A 20091-nucleotide genomic window follows, 5' to 3' on the forward strand; every position below is an offset into this window, starting at 1 on the left:
ACTGGTGTGTGTGGTTCCATACTGGGACGGGAGCCCTCATACTGGTGTGTGTGGTTCCATACTGGGACGGGAGCCCTCATGCTGGTGTGTGTGGGTTCTATGCTGGGACGGGAGCCCTCATACTGGTGTGTGTGGTTCCATACTGGGATGGGAGCCCTCATACTGGTGTGTGTGGTTCCATACTGGGACGGGAGCCCTCATACTGGTGTGTGTGGGTTCCATACTGGGACGGGAGCCCTCATACTGGTGTGTGTGGTTCCATACTGGGACGGGAGCCCGCATACTGGTGTGTGTGGTTCCATACTGGGACGGGAGCCCTCATACTGGTGTGTGTGGTTCCATACTGGGACGGGAGCCCTCATACTGGTGTGTGTGGGTTCCATACTGGGACGGGAGCCCTCATACTGGTGTGTGTGGTTCCATACTGGGACGGGAGCCCGCATACTGGTGTGTGTGGTTCCATACTGGGACGGGAGCCCGCATACTGGTGTGTGTGGGTTCCATACTGGGACGGGAGCCCTCATACTGGTGTGTGTGGTTCCATACTGGGACGGGAGCCCTCATACTGGTGTGTGTGGTTCCATACTGAGACGGGAGCCCTCATACTGGTGTGTGTGGGTTCCATACTGGGACGGGAGCCCTCATACTGGTGTGTGTGGTTCCATACTGGGACGGGAGCCCTCATACTGGTGTGTGTGGGTTCCATACTGGGACGGGAGCCCTCATACTGGTGTGTGTGGTTCCATACTGGGACGGGAGCCCTCATGCTGGTGTGTGTGGGTTCTATGCTGGGACGGGAGCCCTCATACTGGTGTGTGTGGTTCCATACTGGGACGGGAGCCCGCATACTGGTGTGTGTGGTTCCATACTGGGACGGGAGCCCGCATACTGGTGTGTGTGGGTTCCATACTGGGACGGGAGCCCTCATACTGGTGTGTGTGGGTTCTATACTGGGACGGGAGCCCTCATACTGGTGTGTGTGGTTCCATACTGGGACGGGAGCCCTCATACTGGTGTGTGTGGGTTCCATACTGGGACGGGAGCCCTCATACTGGTGTGTGTGGTTCCATACTGGGACGGGAGCCCTCATACTGGTGTGTGTGGTTCCATACTGGGATGGGAGCCCTCATACTGGTGTGTGTGGGTTCTATACTGGTCCGGCCGCCCCACACTGGCCCCGCCCACCCCCGTCAGTCACCGCCCCGCGCACGCGCGCTCTGGCCCCGCCCACCCCGTACATGCGCACGCGCGGGGGGGGGGGTGGGGTGCGCCCCGCAATGCGCATGCGCATGAGGACACGCCCGCCCCGCCTTCCCCCCTCCCCCGCGCGGGGACCCCCCGCTGAGCTCCGGCGCATGCGAAGTCCCGGACACGCCCCTCAGCCCCGCCGAAGGGGCGGAGTCTCGGACACCGCCCCGCGGCCGCTCGGCGCATGCGTACTTCGGACGGGGCGCGCCTGGGCGGGGCCGTCCGTCACGGTGAGGCGGTGTCCCCGAAGCCCCGCCCCTTTTCCTTGTGGGCGGGTCGGTGACGTAAAGCCCCACCCGGGCGTGCGTGGGGGCGGGGGCTCAACGAGTGGGCGTGGTTTGACGGAAACCCGCCCCCTCCATCCCGCCCTGCGCTCTGTGCGCCTGCGCCGGGGGCGGGGGCAGGGCTGGCTCCGCCCACCGCCGCCTCGCCGCGTTGTCATAGAGACGGCGGCTGCGCGGGAGGAGCTGAGGCTGCGGCGCGGGTCTGAGGGGCGGCGGCGGACTGGGGGGGCCTTGGGCTGTGGGGGGCGGCCTGTGGGGGTGTTCCCCTGGCTGGGGGTGTCTCTCATGGGGGTGTTGGCGGACAGGCCTCTGCGGGGTCGTCTGAGGGGGGAATTGTCTCTGAGGGGCTGCGTGTGGGTGTGTCGAGGGGGGCGGGGGAGGGTAGATGGGTCCCTGTGGAGAGGCTGTTGGGGACGGGGGTGGGGCAGTGTGTCTCTTTTGTGTGTCTCTTTTTTGGGGAGGTGGGTAAGAAGGCATGGCTCTTTGTGGAGGAAGGGTATGTCTCTCCTTTGGGGGGTTCTGGGGGGTGTAGGTCTCTGGGGGGGTTGTGGGGTTCTGGGGGGGTGGTGGTGTCTGTGGGAGGTGTCTCTGTTTAAAGGGGTTGTCTGGAAACAACCCTCCACTGAGGTGTCCCCAAGTAGGGTGTCCCTTATGTAGGGTGCTGTGAAAGTCATCCCTGGGGGTGTGGGTGCTCTGTGGTGGGTGTTGAACCCCCAGGAGGGTGTCTCTGTGTGGAGGTGTTTCTCTAAGGGGTGTTGGGGATGGGTCTCTGGAGGGGGGAGGTTGTTCCCTTCACACCTGTAGTTCAGGGTCAGGTTTTCTTGTTGGCCAGGAGCAGGTTGAAAGCCTCTTTAATGACCAGGGCTGCTCTTGCTGCCTCTGTCACAGGTCTTCTCCAGCAGCTGCCATGGGTTCTGTGCTTTCCCTCTCCGTTAATAACGCTACCTCAAGGCAGAGCAAGAAGCCTGAGGATGACGACGACGACTTACTCGATAGCCGAGACCGTGTGGAAGACATTGCCAAGTTTCCATACGTTGAATTCACAGGTCAGGACAGCATCACCTGTCCCACTTGCCAAGGCACCGGCTGCATTCCCACAGGTGACTGCTCCTCTCGGCCTTAAATACAAAAAGAAAACGTTGCTTATTTCCACCAGCAACCTTGCGTGCGCATGGGATTTAACATGTTCCTTCTGCTTTAAAGAGCAGGTAAATGAGTTGGTGGCTCTGATACCCTACAGCGACCAGCGGCTTCGTCCACAGAGAACGTAAGTGTGTACCGAGACAGTAATTACATCTCTGCAAAGAGCAAACAGGGCTCTTTTGTCTTGTACTGCCGCAATTAAACACTGCAGCCTCTCCTTCATCTAGTGGTTTGTTTTCATCCAAACATGCCAACAAATACAATTTAAAGTGTAACTTTAAATACTTCCTGTGAAGTCCCACTGTGGGGTGAACGGGGAAACAATGATCCTACTCACACGCTTCATCCCCGCTCCCTTTGCTGAACTTTTTAGAAAGAAACTGTCTTACCAACAGCAAAAACACTAGATTGTGAAAACCCTATGGGGGCAAAAATGATTCTTTGGTTACTCATTACCAAAAAATAAACTGCTTAAAGGGTGACGCCTGTGAGTAATTTCAGATACCGAAAATGTTAGAGCAGCACTTCTGTGTCTCTTCTAGGGAAGAACAAATACGTGTTGTTTACTGGCTGGGTTGGGTTTCAGATACAAAGTCTCCTGCAGATGCTGTGTTAGGGTGAAGGAGGTGACCCCTTCCCTGCCTCTTCCAGGAAGCTCTACGTCCTGCTGTCGGTGCTGCTCTGCCTCCTCGTATCGGGGCTGGTGGTTTTCTTCCTGTTCCCACACTCGGTCCTGGTGGATGACGACGGTATTAAAGTGGTTCAGGTTTGGTTCGACAAGAAGAACTCCGTTGTCATTCTTGCCATCACGGTAAAATTTTTGTGTGTCTGTGGTCCTGAGAGAATAAATTCTGTGCTGAGCTGCCAGGAAAGGTCGCTGCTACTCATGTGTCCTCCCCCCCTACTCCATCCAGGCCACCTTACGCATCAGGAACTCCAACTTCTACTCGGTGACAGTGACCAGCCTGACTAGTCAGGTGCAGTACATGAACACCGTGGTGGGAACCCAGCAGATCACCAACGTCTCCAGCATCCAGCCGCTGAGCGACAAACTGGTATCCACCTTTCGTTGCCCTTGAACATAAGCATCACCAAATCGAGGCTGAAACCTGCGCAACCACTGCGCGTTAGCTTGGTGGTCTTTCTGTACCTTAAGGCTTTGCTTTGTAGCCTGTGCTTTAAGCACACCAGAGCTGAAAGGCAACAGCAAGTAGGAAAGACTCTGGAAGGGGTGGATTGAAGCGAGTTCTCAAGCTGCATGTGAATGTATTTTTCTTTTATCTTTTACAGGTGAATTTCACTGTGAAGGCGGAGCTGGGTGGACCCTTCTCCTACGTGTAGTAAGGATTTACTACTCTGTGTAGCTGGGGAAGAGCGTGGGTTTAAGCTGCTTTTGTTAGAACTTGCTCTGAAATGACTTTGTTTTCTTCTAATTTCCTGGAAAGTAACTGTTTGCTAGAAATTACTTGAAAGGCCGCTTTGTTGGGATGTTGTGATGTGGTTTTTGGATCATGTCTTGAGCCGGGTTAACACCAAAGGGAAAAAAATCATCAGAAGATACCGAGAAACACAAGTGCCTCTGCAACCCTGCTTAGCCTGTGCTGACCTACATCTTTGTTTCTGTCCCTTCCAGTTTCTTCTGCACGTTTCCCAAGGTGAAGGTACATAACATCGTGATCTTCATGAGGTAGGTGGTTCTCTGCTCGGCTCCTGACTCAAAAGGGAACTGCTGCCGCAGCGGATCTGGGGTCCGCGAGGGAAATCCCGCTTGGCAAACACCCCGGCCTGCTTCACTGTGTCAGCTTTTTAATCCAGGCCAGTTGACACAGTTGGGTGAAATGTAAGACAGAGAGGAGACACCCGGCAGCTCCCCACCGAGCTCTCACGGGAGGGGGGGGTGCGCTCCAGAGCCCGCGCTCGCCAGCTCGCCGCAGCGAGCCATCTTGGGCAAAAATCAGAGAATCTGCAGCTTTCGAGGGGGAAGCAGAGTTATGTGATGAGTGTAAAACCCGCTGAGGTTTGGGGTTTTTTTTTAATTTTGATAAAGCGATTCTGCTGCAGGTCCTGTCCCCACTAAACCGCTCTTCCCCCCCCTCCCAGGACGTCGGTGAAGCTCTCGTACATCGGCCACGTGACGCAGAGCGCTCTGGAAACGTACCACTACGTGGATTGCAGTTCCAACTCCACGGCTGCCCAGGACCCTCTGCCTCCCCTGTCCCGCTTGGCGTGGGGCGCAGCCAAAGCCGAGAGCAAGCCCTGAGGGTGCCGCCGATGTTTTCCACGGGCCGATGGATTTCTAAAGGGACCAGGGACTTCTCAAATGGAAGCAGAGGGATGACGAGTGACTTTGGGAGATATTTGAAAGCTTTGGGTCCTTTTCGCACTCTTCCGCGGGCAGCTGGGCTGCGCTGCTGTTCGCAAAACCCTCTTGGGGTGTTGTTCATGTGCAAGCAAACAGGTCCCTTCCCAAAGTCGGGGTCGTGCTGGCCCTGCCTTCCCCTTCGGTTCTGAAGAATTAGTTTTTGGTAGGGAAAACGGCCTCTTGAGCTTGGTGCAGTGGGGTCTGAAGGTCCCAAAGATTTAGAGTTGACTTTTGCGGCTGTTTTGAAGCGTAGCGCTGTATCGGGTCCTTTCAGCTTAAACTAATTAGTTCTGTGCAATTAATTTATTCCACTTTTGTTCAGTGGCAGTGCGTCTCCGGCTTGTTTCAACGCTGACCTTGCTACAAAGAGATAGTTCTTGTAAGGAACACGCAGCCGAGGCTCCCACCTCTGTAACTTGCCCCAGAAGGAGGGAAAGGAATCAAAAACCTTTGAAACACCCTTTTTTTTTTTTCCCCCTGTTGTGCAGAATTTGTTTGCTGGCAGCTGAGGCCACCTACAGCAAACCGGTACCAAACCACCGCGGTTTTCTTGAAGACGGCCTCAGTAAGTGCGGCGCTGCTGGGGACGCGCGAAGGGTCCGTGTGAATTAAGCCTTCCTCCTCCTCCTCCTCCGCGCGTGGCTCGGAGCCTTCCTCTCCCCACGTTCGCCAGCTGCAGGCTCTCTGGGGTTTGAAACCGGGGAATTTGGAGCTCGGTGTGGCTTTGTACTTGTGCCTGCCGCGAACAAATGCGGATTTAAACTGATTTGGGTGGGAGTTTGGTGTTTCAAAGGCTTCGCTCCCAGGAGCTGGCCCTTCCCGACGGATGCTGTCAACCCTGTTCTTAAATAAATGTGAAAGCTCAGCCCGACGCACTTCTCGCTGCCGATTTGTGCCGTTTGCAGCTTGGAGGATTTCATTCTGCTTCTGCCCTTTGTAGTTTTTCTGGAATTCGATCGCTCCCGCTGCCCTCGTTTCCTCTCTGCGCTCCCCCCTTCCTCCGCTGCCGCTTGGACGCGAGGTTGGGAGTGTGTGTGTGTGGGAACAAAGCCCAGGTGAAGGCTGCGAGGGACAGGGATGTTTTTCAATGAAGGATGCTTTATTTTGTGCGAGCGTGAGGTGAAAACACCCCCTTATTTATTTTTTTTTTTTTTTAAGAAGTGGCACTTCTGCCTAGCGGGATTTCTAGAACTGAATTTTACTTATTAAAGCCGCGTTGTACGTTACTGGGCCGTGTCCTTTGTTTGTAGAAAAGCTCTGGCTTTCCCTCGTGGAAGTCAAACCTCGTCCTAGAGTTAGCGCTCTGTGTCGTGACTGGGATCGTGCCATATTTCGCCCAGAGTACCCCTTTTCTTGCTGAGCATTTTTGGGGAACGAGGAGCAAGAAAGTCAACCGGGGAGTGGCGAAGCGCCCCCCTTCCCCCCCGTGGCCCTCACCCTGCCCCCTCCCTGGTGATCTCGGTCACAAGCGTCTCACACGACTTTACGTAAACCCCCCGATTTATGATGAGTTGAACTTTCTTTTTTTAAGGAAGATGAGGAAGTCACAAACTTTGCTCTTGACCCATCTGTTTTCCTGCGCTTCCTCCTCCGCAGCAGCCTGGTTTGGTTTCTCCTTGTGGGGTGACACAACCCCCCCACTCCCCAACATTCCATTGTCTGCAGCCCCAGGGATCGCTCACGCCCTCCTCTTCCTCAGGGCCCCCTCAGAGCAGCCTGCTGCGGGGGGTTGCTTCGAACTGGGTGATTTTTGGGGGGCTCAGGGGGTGCCCACAGCAGGAACCCCAGCAGCTTTGCCCCAAACGAGAGCACTAATAATTAGAGGTGCCCTCTGGGTCATGTGCCAAAGCACTTGGCCTTTTAAAGGCCATTTTATTTTGAAAATCCTTCTTAATCCTCCAATCCTTTTTAATGAATTTCTTCTGCCAATGGTGGGGTTTTTTTAAATTTTTTTTAAGTTCCCAGCCCTGCAGAGGCTGCCTCAGGTGCTTTAGCAGGAGCAGTTGCTGCTGTGCTGCCAGCTGTGAGCGTTTAAAATTGAGATGAGGGCCCCAAAGTAGCATTTTTTTTTTTAAAGGGGTTTTTTTAATCCTTTAAAGTCATAATTTCTCTTAATGAAAAACTGCAGTGCCCATGCTATCAGCGGACACAAAAAGCTGAGGTTTTTAACAAAAGCACTGTCATGAAACTCATAAACTCCCCAGTCAGCAGCTGCCTGTTACCTCCTGCACATAAAGCTCAAGCACGCTTGTAACTCTTGTGGGGTCAGTGGGCTAATTTTCTTTAAGAAAGTATTAAAAAAAAATAATCAACTATTGAGGTTTTTCCTCTAATTAGCAAGCCTGTTTAAGAGAAGAATCTACATATGTAACTTTTTATGAAACCATAAAGGCGCAGCTGCTTTACGTCAGCGTGCGCACACGATGGCTGCGAACTCCGCCGCCTTCAGCCCTGCAAAAACTCTCCTGAAATTGTATTTTTGGGACAAATTCCATGGGGAGGAGGGTTGGGGGGCAGCCCCCGGCCGTGGTTTCCTTTAACTGGTGTCCTGAGCGCTCGCCTCCGCTGGCCCCCATTCTGTGTAGGGGTGTGATGGGACAAGAGATCCCTTCACAGAAACCTCGCGGCTGCTGTGTTGGCTCCTGGTGTTTCAAGGTTTTTCACTTAAAATGGTTTTCCCCTCCCTTTTTTTTTGGTGATTTATTTGTTTTGGGGGTTTTTTTTCCCCTTAACATGAGGTAGCCTCAACCTGGAAAAGTCAAAGATTTGACCCAAAACCTTCCTTTGTCGTGGAGTCGGACCGCAAGCAAACACCGGAGAGCGACAAAAACAAAGCCCAGATCGAGTTGTACTTTCCACCAAAAGTTTTTTTTTTTTTTATATCAACTGATGTTAAAAAATACAGACTTGTTTTACAAGAATAGCACCATTTTTTTTGTTTTGTTGTATTATACATTAGCACTCCTGCTGGTGATACACAGGGGGAGGGCTGGGGGCGGGAGGGGATTTGTGATACCTGGATTTGCGAGATCCCTTTTGCAGGGAAGGGCCATCGTACCTGCCAGTTAGATTCCCACCTCCACCTGACCTAAAAAATAGGTCTTACAGGAAGAGAATAAATAAATAAGACCGTGGGGTTTTTTTTTTATTTCGCAGCCTGCCCAGACGGCGTTGGAAAGAGGCGGTGGTCCCCGACGAAGGGTCGTTGCAGTGCAGAAGTCGTACGAGCGATTGGAAAGTACTCAGGTCCTTGGGGTGGGTTTGGGTTTTGTTTTTTTTTTTTAGTTTTCTTTTACGGTATTGGGCTGGATTTTTAAAAAAAAAAACAAAAACAAACAACAACCAACCAACAACAACAAACAAACACACAAATAAAACAATTCTTTTTACAAGAAGCAGACTGGGCCAATATCCACGCCAAACTCCTGATCGGCTCCACCAATGTCCATAGGTGCAATATCTACAATGGGCAGGCGTGAGGTCTTCTGCGATCGGTACTCAATGACTGTCTTGCCCCATTTGCCAGTGTGTTTCTGGGGAGAAAACAAGGAGGAAGGGTGTTATTAGATGTTCTCGAGCTCTCCAAACCAACAGCAACCTCAGGAGTTGAACCCCGACTCATCGTCTACGTCTTCCTCTCGCAGGCGCCCGCGGACTCACCGTGCAACCGTCCTCCAGGACGCTGTACGTGAACCTGCTGTTGCCCTCGGCTCTGATCTCCACGTCGTTGGAGCCCTGGATGAGGATGGCTTTCTTCAGGTTGCCCGTCTCCTCGTCCATGTAGGCGATGCTGTTCTTGCAGTGGTAAGTGACGTTCTGGGAGCCTTCGGTGGACAGGAGGCGGAGGAAGGTCATCTGGATGTTGGCGGTGTTGGAGCCAGGTCTTCATCGCCGTAGCTAAACTGGAGGGAAGAGGTGAGAGGTTAAAGCCTGCGGGTGTCACAACCACCCTCTTTTCAGCCACCTTTTGAGGGGACTTCCATACTTTACGTTCCCAGATGGCTGCAAAAATCAAAGCCCAAGTGACCCAACTCCAACAGCCATCGTACAACATCCATCAACATAACTCCAAGGAAGAACATCCCAACCCTCCAACAAGACACCCAACGCCTTCCCCTGCTCAACCTCCCTTCCCGCTCCTGGTGTGCAGCACCAGCCCAGGGCGACGCTTACGTGGAAACCGCCGTTAATGGTCTCTGCGAACCAGACGTGCTTCTTGTCTTTGGTCTTGCTGGTCCACCAGTTCTTCTTGGGGATGCTGCTGGGGTTGGGGTAGACACAGGTCTCGCCCGTCTCCATGTTGCAGAAAACTTTGATGGCGTCCAAGGTGCAGCCTTGGTTCGGGTCGATCCAGTAGTCTCCTACAGCGGGGAGGACAAACGGTGTGTGAACGTGAATTTTTGGAGGTTGGAGCAAAGAGCATCATGGACCTCAGTGTCCTCTTGGGGCTGGGGAGAGGGACAGGAGAGGAGGAGGCAGGGATGGAGGCTCTCACCGCTCTTCCACTCGGGATGGCAAAGCTTGATGTCACGGCAGGTCCTGGCTGGGTTCTTCTTGGAGCCCTCGGGGCTGCGGATGCTCTCGATCTGGTTGTTGAGGGACTTGAGCGTGGCGTCCACCTCGACGTCGTGCTGCCGCAGGCTGCTGGCGGCCTCGTCCGCCCGCATGTAGCGGATGGGGTCGGGACCCTTCTCCGTCTGACCCAGGCCAGCGAAAGCTGACATGTCGATGCCGGTGCCGGGGGGGCCGGGAGGACCGGGGGGACCTGGGTTTCCGGGAGGACCCTATGGGAGGAAGAAGATGCGATTCTGATGGGCAGCTCTGCGAGCTGGATCCCCCCCTTCCCTGCCATCGACAGCGATTGTACTCACCGCAGGACCTGGTTCGCCGCTTCGTCCGCGGGGGCCGGGGGGACCGATGGGGCCGGGCATGCCGTTGGAGCCATCTTTGCCAGAGGGGCCGACGGGGCCGGGGGGACCCTAGAAGAGACCCCCAAAGTTGGGGGGGGGTCATTGCAAGAAGGCAGGGAAGGTGCTGGGGAGCTGTTAGCTCCGGTAGGTGACCCGGGGGGGGCGGGCGGGGGGGGGGGGGGGGGGGGCTCAAGGATGGAGCCCCAAATCTCCCCAAACGCCATGGGCAGGACTTACCCTGGGACCAGAGGGACCCGCAGGACCAGCAGCACCTTGATCTCCAGAAGGACCCTGAGGAGGAAGCGAAGGGGGACGGTTGGAGCCCCACGCCCGGCATCGGGGGATGCTCAGCCCTAGCAAAGCCTTCGCACGGGCCTGGGGCTCTGAAGGAGCCGCATCCAGCTCCGCAGCGAGATAGGGGGGAGGGCTGAGCACTGGCGTCCTAAAACCAACACTTACGGGTGGTCCGGGAAGACCCTGCAGCCCGGTGAAGCCACGGTGGCCCTTCAGGCCCCTCTCTCCAGCTTCTCCCGTCTCACCCTTGTCACCGCGAGGCCCTTGGGGACCCTGGAAGGGGAGAAGGGGATGTGTCAGGCTCAGGGTGACAGACCCCCACCCAACACACCCCAGGACCCCGTTCATCGCAGGCGGGACGCCCCGATGGGCCCGGCCTCACTCACCGGCATCCCTCGAGCGCCAGCAGGCCCAGAGGGACCCATGGGACCTTGTGCACCCTGGGGAGAGAAAAAGAGGGGAGTCGAAAGGGTGCCCTGTGCCTCTGGGGGTGACCAAACTGGCCCCGCTGCCCGCGAGCTGCCCTGCTCACAGCCCCGATATCGGCAGCTGCCAGCACCGAATGGCACCTTTAAATACTCCCAGCCGGAGCGTCAGCGCCGAGTAACGATCCTTGCAAATAAATCCGCCGGCAGATTTTCCCCGGTTAAGCCTCCCGGTGCTTACAGCTCCCCAGGCAGCGCTTGTGCGGCGGCAGAGCCCGAACTGGGCTCTTGGCGCTCGTGAATCCTCAGGAAGATGCTCGGAGCCGCTAACGGCACTCGGGGCACCGCTGAATTAGCGACAGCCGCTAACGGCACCCGCCTGGCTCTCCCAATTACTCGAGTAGCTAATTGCTCCTGTGGGGGCCACTGCTATGTCTTCATTTATCTGCGCTCGGGGTGGTTCCCGTCTCCCCTAACAAGACCTCAAACCCAACGAGCCATTTCCTTCGCCGACGTGCCGGCACTCACCGTCTCGCCTCTGTCTCCTTGTTTGCCGGTGGGACCCACGGGGCCGGGAGCGCCGGGAGCACCGGGAGCACCTGGGGCACCCACGGGACCAGTCTCGCCGCGATCGCCCTGCGCCGAGACAAGGGGATGGTCAGACCCGCGGGATTTATGAGAGGCCACACGGATAGCGAGCGCCGGGGGAAGCGCGCGGGCGAGCTCACCTTCACGCCGGCTGCGCCGTCTCTGCCCGGGGGTCCGTCAGAACCGGGGTTACCCTGGGAGAAAAAGAGGAGAAATGAAGTCCCTGGGATGGAGCAGGGCACGTGCAAACTCCTTTTTCAAAGCAAAAACCAACGGTGAAGCGGATGCCAAGAGCTGAGTTATGGCGCAGGGCTCTCCGGCTGCGGGATCAGCGATCCCGGTGCTGCCGTTGGGGTCGTACCGGGATGATCCCAAGCCCGGCACGGGCGGAGGCACCGTCCCGCTTCGCCCCCTCCCCGCCTGCCAGGGTGCTGCCTACCTCGCGCCCAGGTTCACCGGCGGGACCCGTCAAACCGGGGGGACCCACGGGGCCGGGGGGGCCGCGGTCGCCCGCAGAGCCGGGTGCTCCTTGTTTCCCAGGTTCGCCCTAAATGAAAGAGGGGAAAAAAAAAGAAAAAAAAAAAAGCCACAATACAACAGGCGTGAGCGGGAGAGATCCCAGCGTAGCCCTTCACCTGGCTCTTGCTTCGTTTTAAGGCTGCCTGACCCCTCTGCCCAAAAAAGCTTCAGTTATTGCACAGCCCTGACGCCACCGGCAGCTCCTGGTAGTGCTGCAAGTCGTCCCCCCGCGCAGGATTGGGGTCCCTGGGGTGCACCCAAGGGGGCTGGTGGCCCCATGACCAGCTCGTTGCAGCCTCGTGGGGCTTCAGCAGCCTCTGAGCTGCCGCGCTGGCTTCAAAGCACCCGAATTCATGGTGCTGAGCTCGGGAAAGCCAAGCTTGGCCGCTCCGACAGCTCTCGGGGGGGTTGATGCCACCGTTGGACACAGGGGGGGTGAAGGGGCTGAGCCCGGGGGGGGTGACGACTCACCGATGGCCCCGGCAGCCCGGGGAAGCCTCTCTCACCGCGCTGACCGGGAAGACCGACGATGCCACGTTGTCCTGCCAAACCTTGGGGACCGGGGGGACCGTCAGGACCCTGTGAGGAGGCAGAGGTGGGGGGATCAGACCCAGTGGGGTGGTGGCACCGCACCAAATGAGCATGGAGGGATGTGCCCCCCCCCATGTGCCCCCCCCCCCCCCCCAAAAAAAAAGCCAAACGTACCGCAGGGCCGTCCTCGCCAGGTTCGCCTTTCTCACCGGGGGGGACCGGCAGGGCCTTGGAGACCGGGGTCACCGGCGCGGCCCGGGGGGACCGGCGTCACCACGAGCACCCTTGGGACCGTCTTTGCCAGCAGAGCCGGGGGGACCGGGTGGGCCTGGGTTACCCTGTGCGGGGAGAAGATGGTGTTGGTGTGAATGGAGGCGGCTTTTCCACCTTTGTCACCTGCATCCTGGTGCCACTTGGGGCTCCAGGTCAGCTCCTGCGCTCAAAGACCCTCAGAAAAAACCCTTTTTATGGGCTGATGAGGCACCTGGTGTCACTCAGGGGCTGTTTAGGTCGGGGACCCTTCGCTGCTTGGCCCCCGGCATGGGGGTGAGCAGCATCACCCGAGCCCCTGAACTCAGGGGGTGAGCGATCCCAGCTGCTCCTGAGCAATCCCGGGTGCTCCCAAGTGATCCCAGTAGCCCCCCAGGAGATCCCAGCAGCCCCCTGAGCGATCCTGGCTGCTCCCAAGTGATCCCAGTAGCCCCCCAGGAGATCCCAGCAGCCCCCTGAGTGATCCTGGCTGCTCCCAAGTGATCCCAGTAGCCCCCCAGGAGATCCCAGCAGCCCCTTGAGCGATCCTGGCTGCTCCCAAGTGATCCCAGTAGCCCCCCAGGAGATCCCAGCAGCCCCCTGAGTGATCCTGGCTGCTCCCAAGTGATCCCAGTAGCCCCCCAGGAGATCCCAGCAGCCCCTTGAGCGATCCTGGCTGCTCCCAAGTGATCCCAGTAGCCCCCCAGGAGATCCCAGCAGCCCCCTGAGCGATCCTGGGTGCTTCCAAGTGATCCCAGTAGCCCCCCAGGAGATCCCAGCAGCCCCTTGAGCGATCCTGGCTGCTCCCAAGTGATCCCAGTAGCCCCCCAGGAGATCCCAGCAGCCCCCTGAGCGATCCTGGGTGCTTCCAAGTGATCCCAGTAGCCCCCCAGGAGATCCCAGCAGCCCCTTGAGCGATCCTGGCTGCTCCCAAGTGATCCCAGTAGCCCCCCAGGAGATCTCAGCAGCCCCTTGAGCGATCCTGGCTGCTCCCAAGTGATCCCAGTAGCCCCCCAGGAGATCTCAGCAGCCCCTCAAGTGATTCCAGCAGCCCCCTGAGCGATCCTGGCTGCTCCCAAGAGATCCAGCAGCCCCCCAGGAGATTCCAGCAGCCCCCTGAGTGATCCTGGCCGCTCCCAAGTGATCCCAGCGGCCCCCTGACTGATCCCAGCTGCTCCCAAGCGATCCCAGCAGCCCCCCAAGAGATCCCGGCTACCCTTGAGCAATCCCAGTAGCCCCCAAGAGTTCCCAGCTGCCCCTAAGCAATCCTGGCTGATCCCAAATGATCCCGGCTACCCCCGAGCGATTGATCCCAGCCGCTCCTGAGCGATCCCAGTTGCTCCCAAGTGATCCCAGCTGCCCTCGCGCAATCCCAGTAGCCCCCGAGAGATCCCGGCTGCCCCTAAACAATCTCAGCTGCTCCCAAGCGATCCCGGCTACCCCTGACTCACGTTAGGGCCCGGGTGGTCCCACACGGCCGGCGGCACCCGGGAATCCGGTGGCTCCCTGGGGAAGGAGAGGAGAAAGGTGGCTCGGATGCTGCCCCGCGCTCCCCCCTCCCCCCCCCCCCCCCCCCCTCCCCCCCCCCGCCATACTCACAGGGGGGCCCTGAGCACCCCGGGCTCCTTTGGGACCAGTTACACCAGTTGGACCCTGGGAAGAAGAGGAAAACGGGTTAGAAATGTGCCCGGGGGAGCTGCAACTCACCCCAAATTTCTTGGGGTAGGGACCCCCCGCGGGGTTCGCCCCCCGTTTCGGGGTGCCCCGGCTGTACCCACCTGCGGGCCAGGTGCGCCAGAGGGACCTTGGGGACCAGGAGCGCCGGCGTCACCCTTCTGCCCGGGCTCTCCTTGTTCGCCTTTGGCACCAGGTTGCCCGTCGGCACCCTGCGGGGAAACGGCCGTCGTGAGCGGGTTGAGCCGACGCTGGATCCATGCCGGGGGGAACGGGGCCAAATACTCACCGGGGGGCCCAGCAAATCCGGCGGGGACCGGGGGCACCAGGCTCACCGCGCTCGCCCTGCGGGGGAGAGAGGGGGAGTTAAATGAGGGGGGGACAGGGGGGAGCGGGGCCAGCACCCGGGGGGCTGTGGGGGGACGGCACTTACGGGGGCACCACGGGCGCCGGCAGCGCCGGATGGACCGGGAGGGCCAGATTCACCCTGGAAAAGAAACGATGGAGAGTTTGGGGAGGGGGTGGGGGTGGCATCTCCCTCAGTTGGGAGCAGCCGAGGGGCTGCCCGGGCTCTCACCTTCTCGCCGTTGGGGCCAGCGGGGCCGGGGGGACCGATGGGACCTGTCAGACCCTACGGGAAGAGAGAAGGATGAGGATGAGGATGAGGATGAGGGCCACCACGAGCATCCCTCGCTGGCCACCCCTCCCACCGTGTCCCCGTCCCACTTACGCGTGCGCCGTCCTTTCCGGGGGCTCCCTCGGGGCCCTTCTCTCCGACGTCTCCCTGCGGGGCGAGATGAAGGTGGTGTGAGCCGAGCTGAGACCTGACGCCGCTCGGGACACCTCCAGCACCCATTCACTTACCCGGTCTCCCTTGGGACCGGCGATGCCGGCAGCTCCTCTCTCACCGGGCATTCCCTGCAGCCCCGGGGGGACCCTGGGCGCCGTTGGGGCCGGCTGGTCCAGTTGCACCCTAAAGCAGAGTGAAAGTGCAGTTATTGGGGTGCCAACCCCCACCCCCCAGCCCCACATTGACCCCCAGTGGTCACAGCTCCACTGGTGGCACCGAGTCGTCCCCCTTGTCACCTACCTTGGGTCCGTCGGTGCCCGGTGTGCCGGGGAGCCCGCGGGGACCTTGCAGCCCTTGTGCACCAGGAGAGCCACGTTCGCCGGGGAAGCCACGTTCACCCTGGGGGGGACACACACATGGTTAGGAAGAGGCCACGAGTCCACGGTGAGGGTCACAACGTCCTTTGAATGGATGTCCCCAAGGATGGAGGGCAGAGCATACATCCCCCAGCACCCCAAAGGGGACTGGGATGTACTGGGAGGAGACGGGGATGGGCTGCAGTGGAGGTTGAGCCACCGGGATGGGGAGGGCGGGGGGAGCTGATGGCCCTGGATGGGGGGTGACCAGGCTCCGCCAACCACCTCGAGCACCCCCAAAACCTCCCCTGGGACGGTGAGAGGTGTCCTGTCCCCCCACAGCCAGGAGGAGGACGGGTGCTACTTACTCTGGGACCGACGAGACCGGGGGCACCGGCTTCTCCGGGAACACCCTGCGGTGAGGAGGAAAAAAAAAAAAAAAAGGGTTGGGGGTCAGCCCTGGGGGCTACCAGGGGTCCTGATCCCCCCATTTGCAGCTGGGGGATGCCTGAGAGGAGGTAAAAAACGGGGCCTCACCTGATCTCCGGGTTTGCCGCTCTCTCCGGGGGGACCTGGTGGCCCGGGCAGCCCCTGGGAGGGGAAAGCAGCGGCGTTAGCAGGGTGACAGCGAGACCCCCCCCCCAGGAACGGGGCCTTGGGGGTCACCCCCGAATGTCACCCCGGCCCTGGCACCCCAAACCCCCCCACTTCCATGTGCTCACCTGGGAAGCCGGAGGGACCGGGGGCTCCTTGTTCTCCTCTCTCGCCCGCAGGACCCTGCGGGAAGGACGGGGGGTGAAGGACCCCGAAACCTCTCGGGGTTTGGGCTTCACCCACCCCAAGATTTTGGGCAGAGCCAGAATTATGGGAGGATCCCGAAATACCCACACCCCAACACCACGAAAGCTGGGGAGCGTGGAGGCTCCGTCCCCGGGGTGCTCCTTTATGCAGATCTGGGAGTGGGGAGGGGGGGCTACAACCCCCAACCCCCCCATTTCAAGCGGGTTTTGGCCCCGCTGCGACACTCACGGCAGGTCCGGGGGGGCCGGCAGCTCCCGTCTCGCCGTCCTTGCCAGGAAGACCCTACGGAGGAGAAAAAGCACCGCTGAGCCCCGGGCGTGGTGCTGCAGCCCCCGCTCCACCCTCCCCCCGTGCCTCAGTTTCCCCACCCCGAGACTGCACGTGCCTGAGGGGACCCCAAGATGTGGTTTTGGGGGGGCAGCGAGGGAGGGAAAACAACTCCACCCGCAGCCCCGGGGCACCGGGAGTCCCTTCTCACCGGCTTTTCCAGGCTCGCCCTAGAGAGAGGAGAGAGGTGACGGTGATGGGCTCCGCGCCTGGGCTGCGGCCCGTTTTGGGTAAAAATCGGTCAATACTCACATTAGCACCTTTGGGACCAGGGAATCCCATCACACCGGGCTGGCCGCGAGCACCCTGCGGGCCGGGGGGGCCGGGTGCGGCCGTCCTCGCCGGGAGCGCCCTTGAGGGGAGGGGGACATCAGCAGGGACCTCGCCAGCCCCCGGTGTCCCCCCCCACCCCACGCCAACCCCCTTTCCCGCCCCCCCCCGGCAGAGCATCACTTACGGTTGGGCCGACTTTGCCTTGAGGACCAGCGTCACCTGGGCGGCCGGTGAGACCCTGTGGCGGAGGGAAGGAATTGGGGGGGCTGCGGTGGCCAGCCCGAGGTGGGGGGACACTGGGCACCCCGTCCTGCCCAGCCCCCCACCGCTGCTCACGGAGGGGGCACAGGGGTCTGCCTAACCCCATGGCGCTAACCCCAAAAAGCATCTTCACTCACCCCAAAGATCATCTTCACCCAAAAGGCATCTTTGCCAACCCCAAATGCATCTTATCTAACCCAAAAAGCATCTTAATTAGCACCAAGAAAGAATCTGAACCCCAAAGAGCATCTTAACCCCAAGGAGTATCTTTGCTAACCCCAAATACACCTTGGCTAACCCCAAAAACTTTAATTATCACCATAGAGCAGCTTTGCTAACCCAAATTGCACCTTCATGAACCCCAAAAGCATCTTGGCTAACCCCAAATTGCATCTTCACTAACCCAAATGCATCTTTGATAACCCTGAAGAACACCTTAATTAGCAAAGAGCGTCTTAACTAACCCAAAGAGCATCTTAACTTATTGCAAAGAATTTCTTAATTAGCACCAACGAGCATCTTAATTAGCACCAAAGATCATCTTAATGCTGAAGAGCATCTTGGCTAAACCCAAAAGCACCTTAACCAAACCTAAAAACCACCTTGCTGACCCCAAAATACCTTAACTGACCCTAAAAGCACCTTAACAACCCAAAAACACCTTATTGACCCCAAAACACCTTATTGACCCAAAAGCACCTTAACTGACCCCAAAGCACCTTATTGACCCCAAAAGCACCTTATTGACCCAAAAGCACCTTATCGACCCCAAAACACTTATTGACCCAAAGCACCTTATCGACCCCAAAACACCTTATTGACCCCAAAAGCACCTTATCGACCCCAAAGGCATCTTATTGACCCCCAAAACACCTTATTGACCCCAAAAGCACCTTATCGACCCCAAAGATCCTCCTCGCTGACCCCAGCAGGTCCCACCAGCGTCACCACTGTCCCCACATGGTCCTGCCCCGGCCACCCCCCCCACCTAGCGCAGCGGGGAGTCCCCCCCCACCCACCCCAGACCAGCCCTCCCTGTGGGGGTGCAGGATGCGACCCCCCGCCTCTTACCCTGGCTCCGGGCAGCCCGGGCTCTCCGGGGCGTCCGGGGTCACCGGTGGCTCCCTTGGGCCCCGCGAGGCCAGCGGGGCCACGCTCGCCCGGAGCACCCTGTGTGGGGCAGGAGGTGGGGGGAAAGGGATGAGTTTGGGGGTTCAAGGGGTGGGTCACCCCCCTGGACACCCCCCTACCCACGACCCTGACGTCCCACCTTGGGTCCAGCCAGGCCGTCCTGCCCGGGGAAGCCACGATTGCCGGGAGCACCCTATGGAGGAAGAGGAGGAGGAGGAGGAGGAGTGAAGTCAGACGGGGAGATCTGGGGGAGCAGCACCTCGCTGGGCGCGGGGCGGGGGGGGGGGGCGCGGGGGGGCCACACCCCCTCTCTCCAGGTGGTCCCACAGGGCCGGCAGCACCCGGTTCACCACGGGCTCCTCTCTTGCCTTCCTCACCAGCCGGCCCAGGGGCACCTTGGGGTCCTGCGGGTCCCTGAGGAAGAGGAGGAAAAGGGGTTACAAGAAGCCTTCCTCCCCCACAGTATGCGGGGGGGGGGGCCCTGCCTGCATCCCCCCCCACTAAATCACAGACCCCAGGGGTGCCACGTGTCCCGCCGGCGCCGGGGCTCGGCGGCCACCACGGCGGGGATCCGGGCCGGTGCATGAGGCTGGTTAATGAAGCGAGGGGGGGAATGTCCCCAGCGCGGGGGGGGGGACACACGAACACAGCGACTATTGTTCCCCCCGCGGGAGGGGGGACGCTGCCCCTCGAGGGGCCTCGTTAGGGGAAGAGGTTCGTTAGACGCCGATGAGACGCTCCGGCCGCGGATGGGGGAGTGAGGGGCTGGGGGCTGGACCCCCAGCTGCGGGGTGGGGGGTGGGGGGGGGTTGGATGGGGCCCCCACCACTGCCACCACCCCCCCGGACTCACCGTCTCGCCCTTCGGTCCCTGTTCGCCTTTGAAGCCGGCGATGCCGGGTTCTCCCTGCGGAGCGAGAGGGCGGTGGGGGACGGGGCCGCGGTGTCCCCACGGCTGCCCCCGGCCCCGCGCCCTGCACCAGGCCCTGACCCCATCCCTGTGTCCGTCTTCTCTCCTGTCCCCATCCTGTCCCCATCTCTGTCCCTGTCCTGTCCCCATCCCTGTCCCCATCTCTGTTCACAACTTGTCCCCATCCCTGTCCCCATCCTGTCCCTGTCCTGGCCCATCCCTGGCCCCATCTCTGTTCACAACCTGTCCCCATCCTTGTCCCCATCCCTGTCCCTGTCCTGTCCCCATCTCTGTCCCCCATCCTTGTCCCCATCCTGTCCCTGTCCTGTCCCCATCCCTGTCCCATCTCTGTTCACAACTTGTCCCATCCCTGTCCCCATCCTGTCCCTGTCCTGTCCCCATCCCTGGCCCCATCCCCGTCCCCATCTCTGTCCCCATCCTTGTCCCCATCCTGTCCCTGTCCTGGCCCTGTCCCTGGCCCTGTCCTGTCCCATCTCTGTCCCCATCCTTGTCCCCATCCTGTCCCTGTCTGGCCCCATCCCTGTCCCCATCCCCGTCCCCATCTCTGTCCCCATCCTTGTCCCCATCCTGTCCCTGTCCTGGCCCCATCCCTGTCCCCATCCCCGTCCCCATCTCTGTCCCCATCCTTGTCCCCATCCTGTCCCTGTCCTGGCCCCATCTACATCTCCATCTCTGTCCCATCTCTGTCCCCATCCTGTCCCTGTCCTGTCCCCATCTCTGTCCCTATCCCTGTCCCCATCCTGTCCCCCTCCCCATCCTGTCCCCCTCCCTCTTCATTCCCACACCCCATTCCTGTCCCCATCCTTGTCCCCAAGCCCACCCCTATCTTTGTCCCCGCCATCCCTGTCTCCTCGTCCGTGCCCATCCTCATCCCTGTCCCCCCGTCCCCCTCCCTCCACTCCTGTCCCCACCCATCCCTGTCCCCATCCCCTTTCTTCTCCCCCACTCCTGTCCTCATTCCTGACCCCAACCCCAACCCTATCCCTGTCCCCACA

At 59.6% G+C, this 20091-nt stretch overlaps 2 protein-coding genes across 4 annotated transcripts; one reads left to right on the plus strand and one right to left on the minus strand.

The window, feature by feature from the left end:
• The first annotated feature begins 1659 nt into the window (after positions 1-1659).
• Positions 1660-9245, plus strand: TMEM106C (transmembrane protein 106C). 3 transcript variants are annotated; one of them, XR_012621014.1, is made up of 12 exons: positions 1660-1732; positions 2421-2632; positions 2736-2799; positions 3327-3486; positions 3590-3730; positions 3966-4015; positions 4309-4362; positions 4776-5416; positions 5526-5602; positions 8194-8292; positions 8682-8841; positions 9036-9245. XR_012621014.1 is itself a non-coding variant. In XM_074807631.1 (8 exons), the coding sequence occupies exons 2-8, from the start codon at positions 2440-2442 to the stop codon at positions 4933-4935; spliced, it is 822 nt and encodes a 273-aa protein (XP_074663732.1). In that variant the 5' UTR covers positions 1660-1732; positions 2421-2439; the 3' UTR covers positions 4936-6263. The 3 variants fall into 3 exon arrangements, 1 of the variants encoding a protein (XP_074663732.1); XR_012621015.1 differs by having other exon boundaries at positions 4776-5602; positions 8194-8283; XM_074807631.1 differs by lacking the exons at positions 8194-8292; positions 8682-8841; positions 9036-9245 and having other exon boundaries at positions 4776-6263.
• On the minus strand, positions 7855-19191 carry COL2A1 (collagen type II alpha 1 chain). Its single transcript, XM_074807674.1, is given in 41 exon segments — positions 7855-8570; positions 8698-8909; positions 8912-8939; positions 9211-9398; positions 9533-9821; positions 9909-10016; positions 10185-10238; positions 10407-10514; positions 10628-10681; positions 11195-11302; positions 11395-11448; positions 11694-11801; positions 12245-12352; positions 12479-12520; positions 12522-12566; positions 12568-12642; positions 13994-14059; positions 14153-14206; positions 14332-14439; positions 14506-14541; positions 14543-14572; positions 14661-14714; positions 14805-14858; positions 14958-15011; positions 15092-15160; positions 15162-15200; positions 15318-15416; positions 15742-15786; positions 15911-15966; positions 16099-16150; positions 16403-16456; positions 16619-16641; positions 16644-16671; positions 16754-16828; positions 16830-16853; positions 16959-17012; positions 18107-18205; positions 18306-18357; positions 18471-18580; positions 18680-18755; positions 19019-19191. Coding segments are annotated over 41 exon segments (3312 nt in total). The 3' UTR covers positions 7855-8423.
• Positions 19192-20091: the final 900 nt, after the last annotated feature.

Source organism: Strix aluco, chromosome 27 (genome assembly GCF_031877795.1).
Source record: "Strix aluco isolate bStrAlu1 chromosome 27, bStrAlu1.hap1, whole genome shotgun sequence".
NCBI classification, from domain to species: Eukaryota; Metazoa; Chordata; class Aves; order Strigiformes; family Strigidae; genus Strix; species Strix aluco.

Bases quoted from the DNA above. Each gene is read 5' to 3' on its own strand.
- TMEM106C (XM_074807631.1), top strand. From the start codon at position 2,440: ATGGGTTCTGTGCTTTCCCTCTCCGTTAATAACGCTACCTCAAGGCAG. The intron at 2,633-2,735 runs GTGACTGCTCCT...TCTGCTTTAAAG, and splicing joins CACCGGCTGCATTCCCACAG to AGCAGGTAAATGAGTTGGTG. The intron at 4,016-4,308 runs GTAAGGATTTAC...TGTCCCTTCCAG, and splicing joins GGACCCTTCTCCTACGTGTA to TTTCTTCTGCACGTTTCCCA.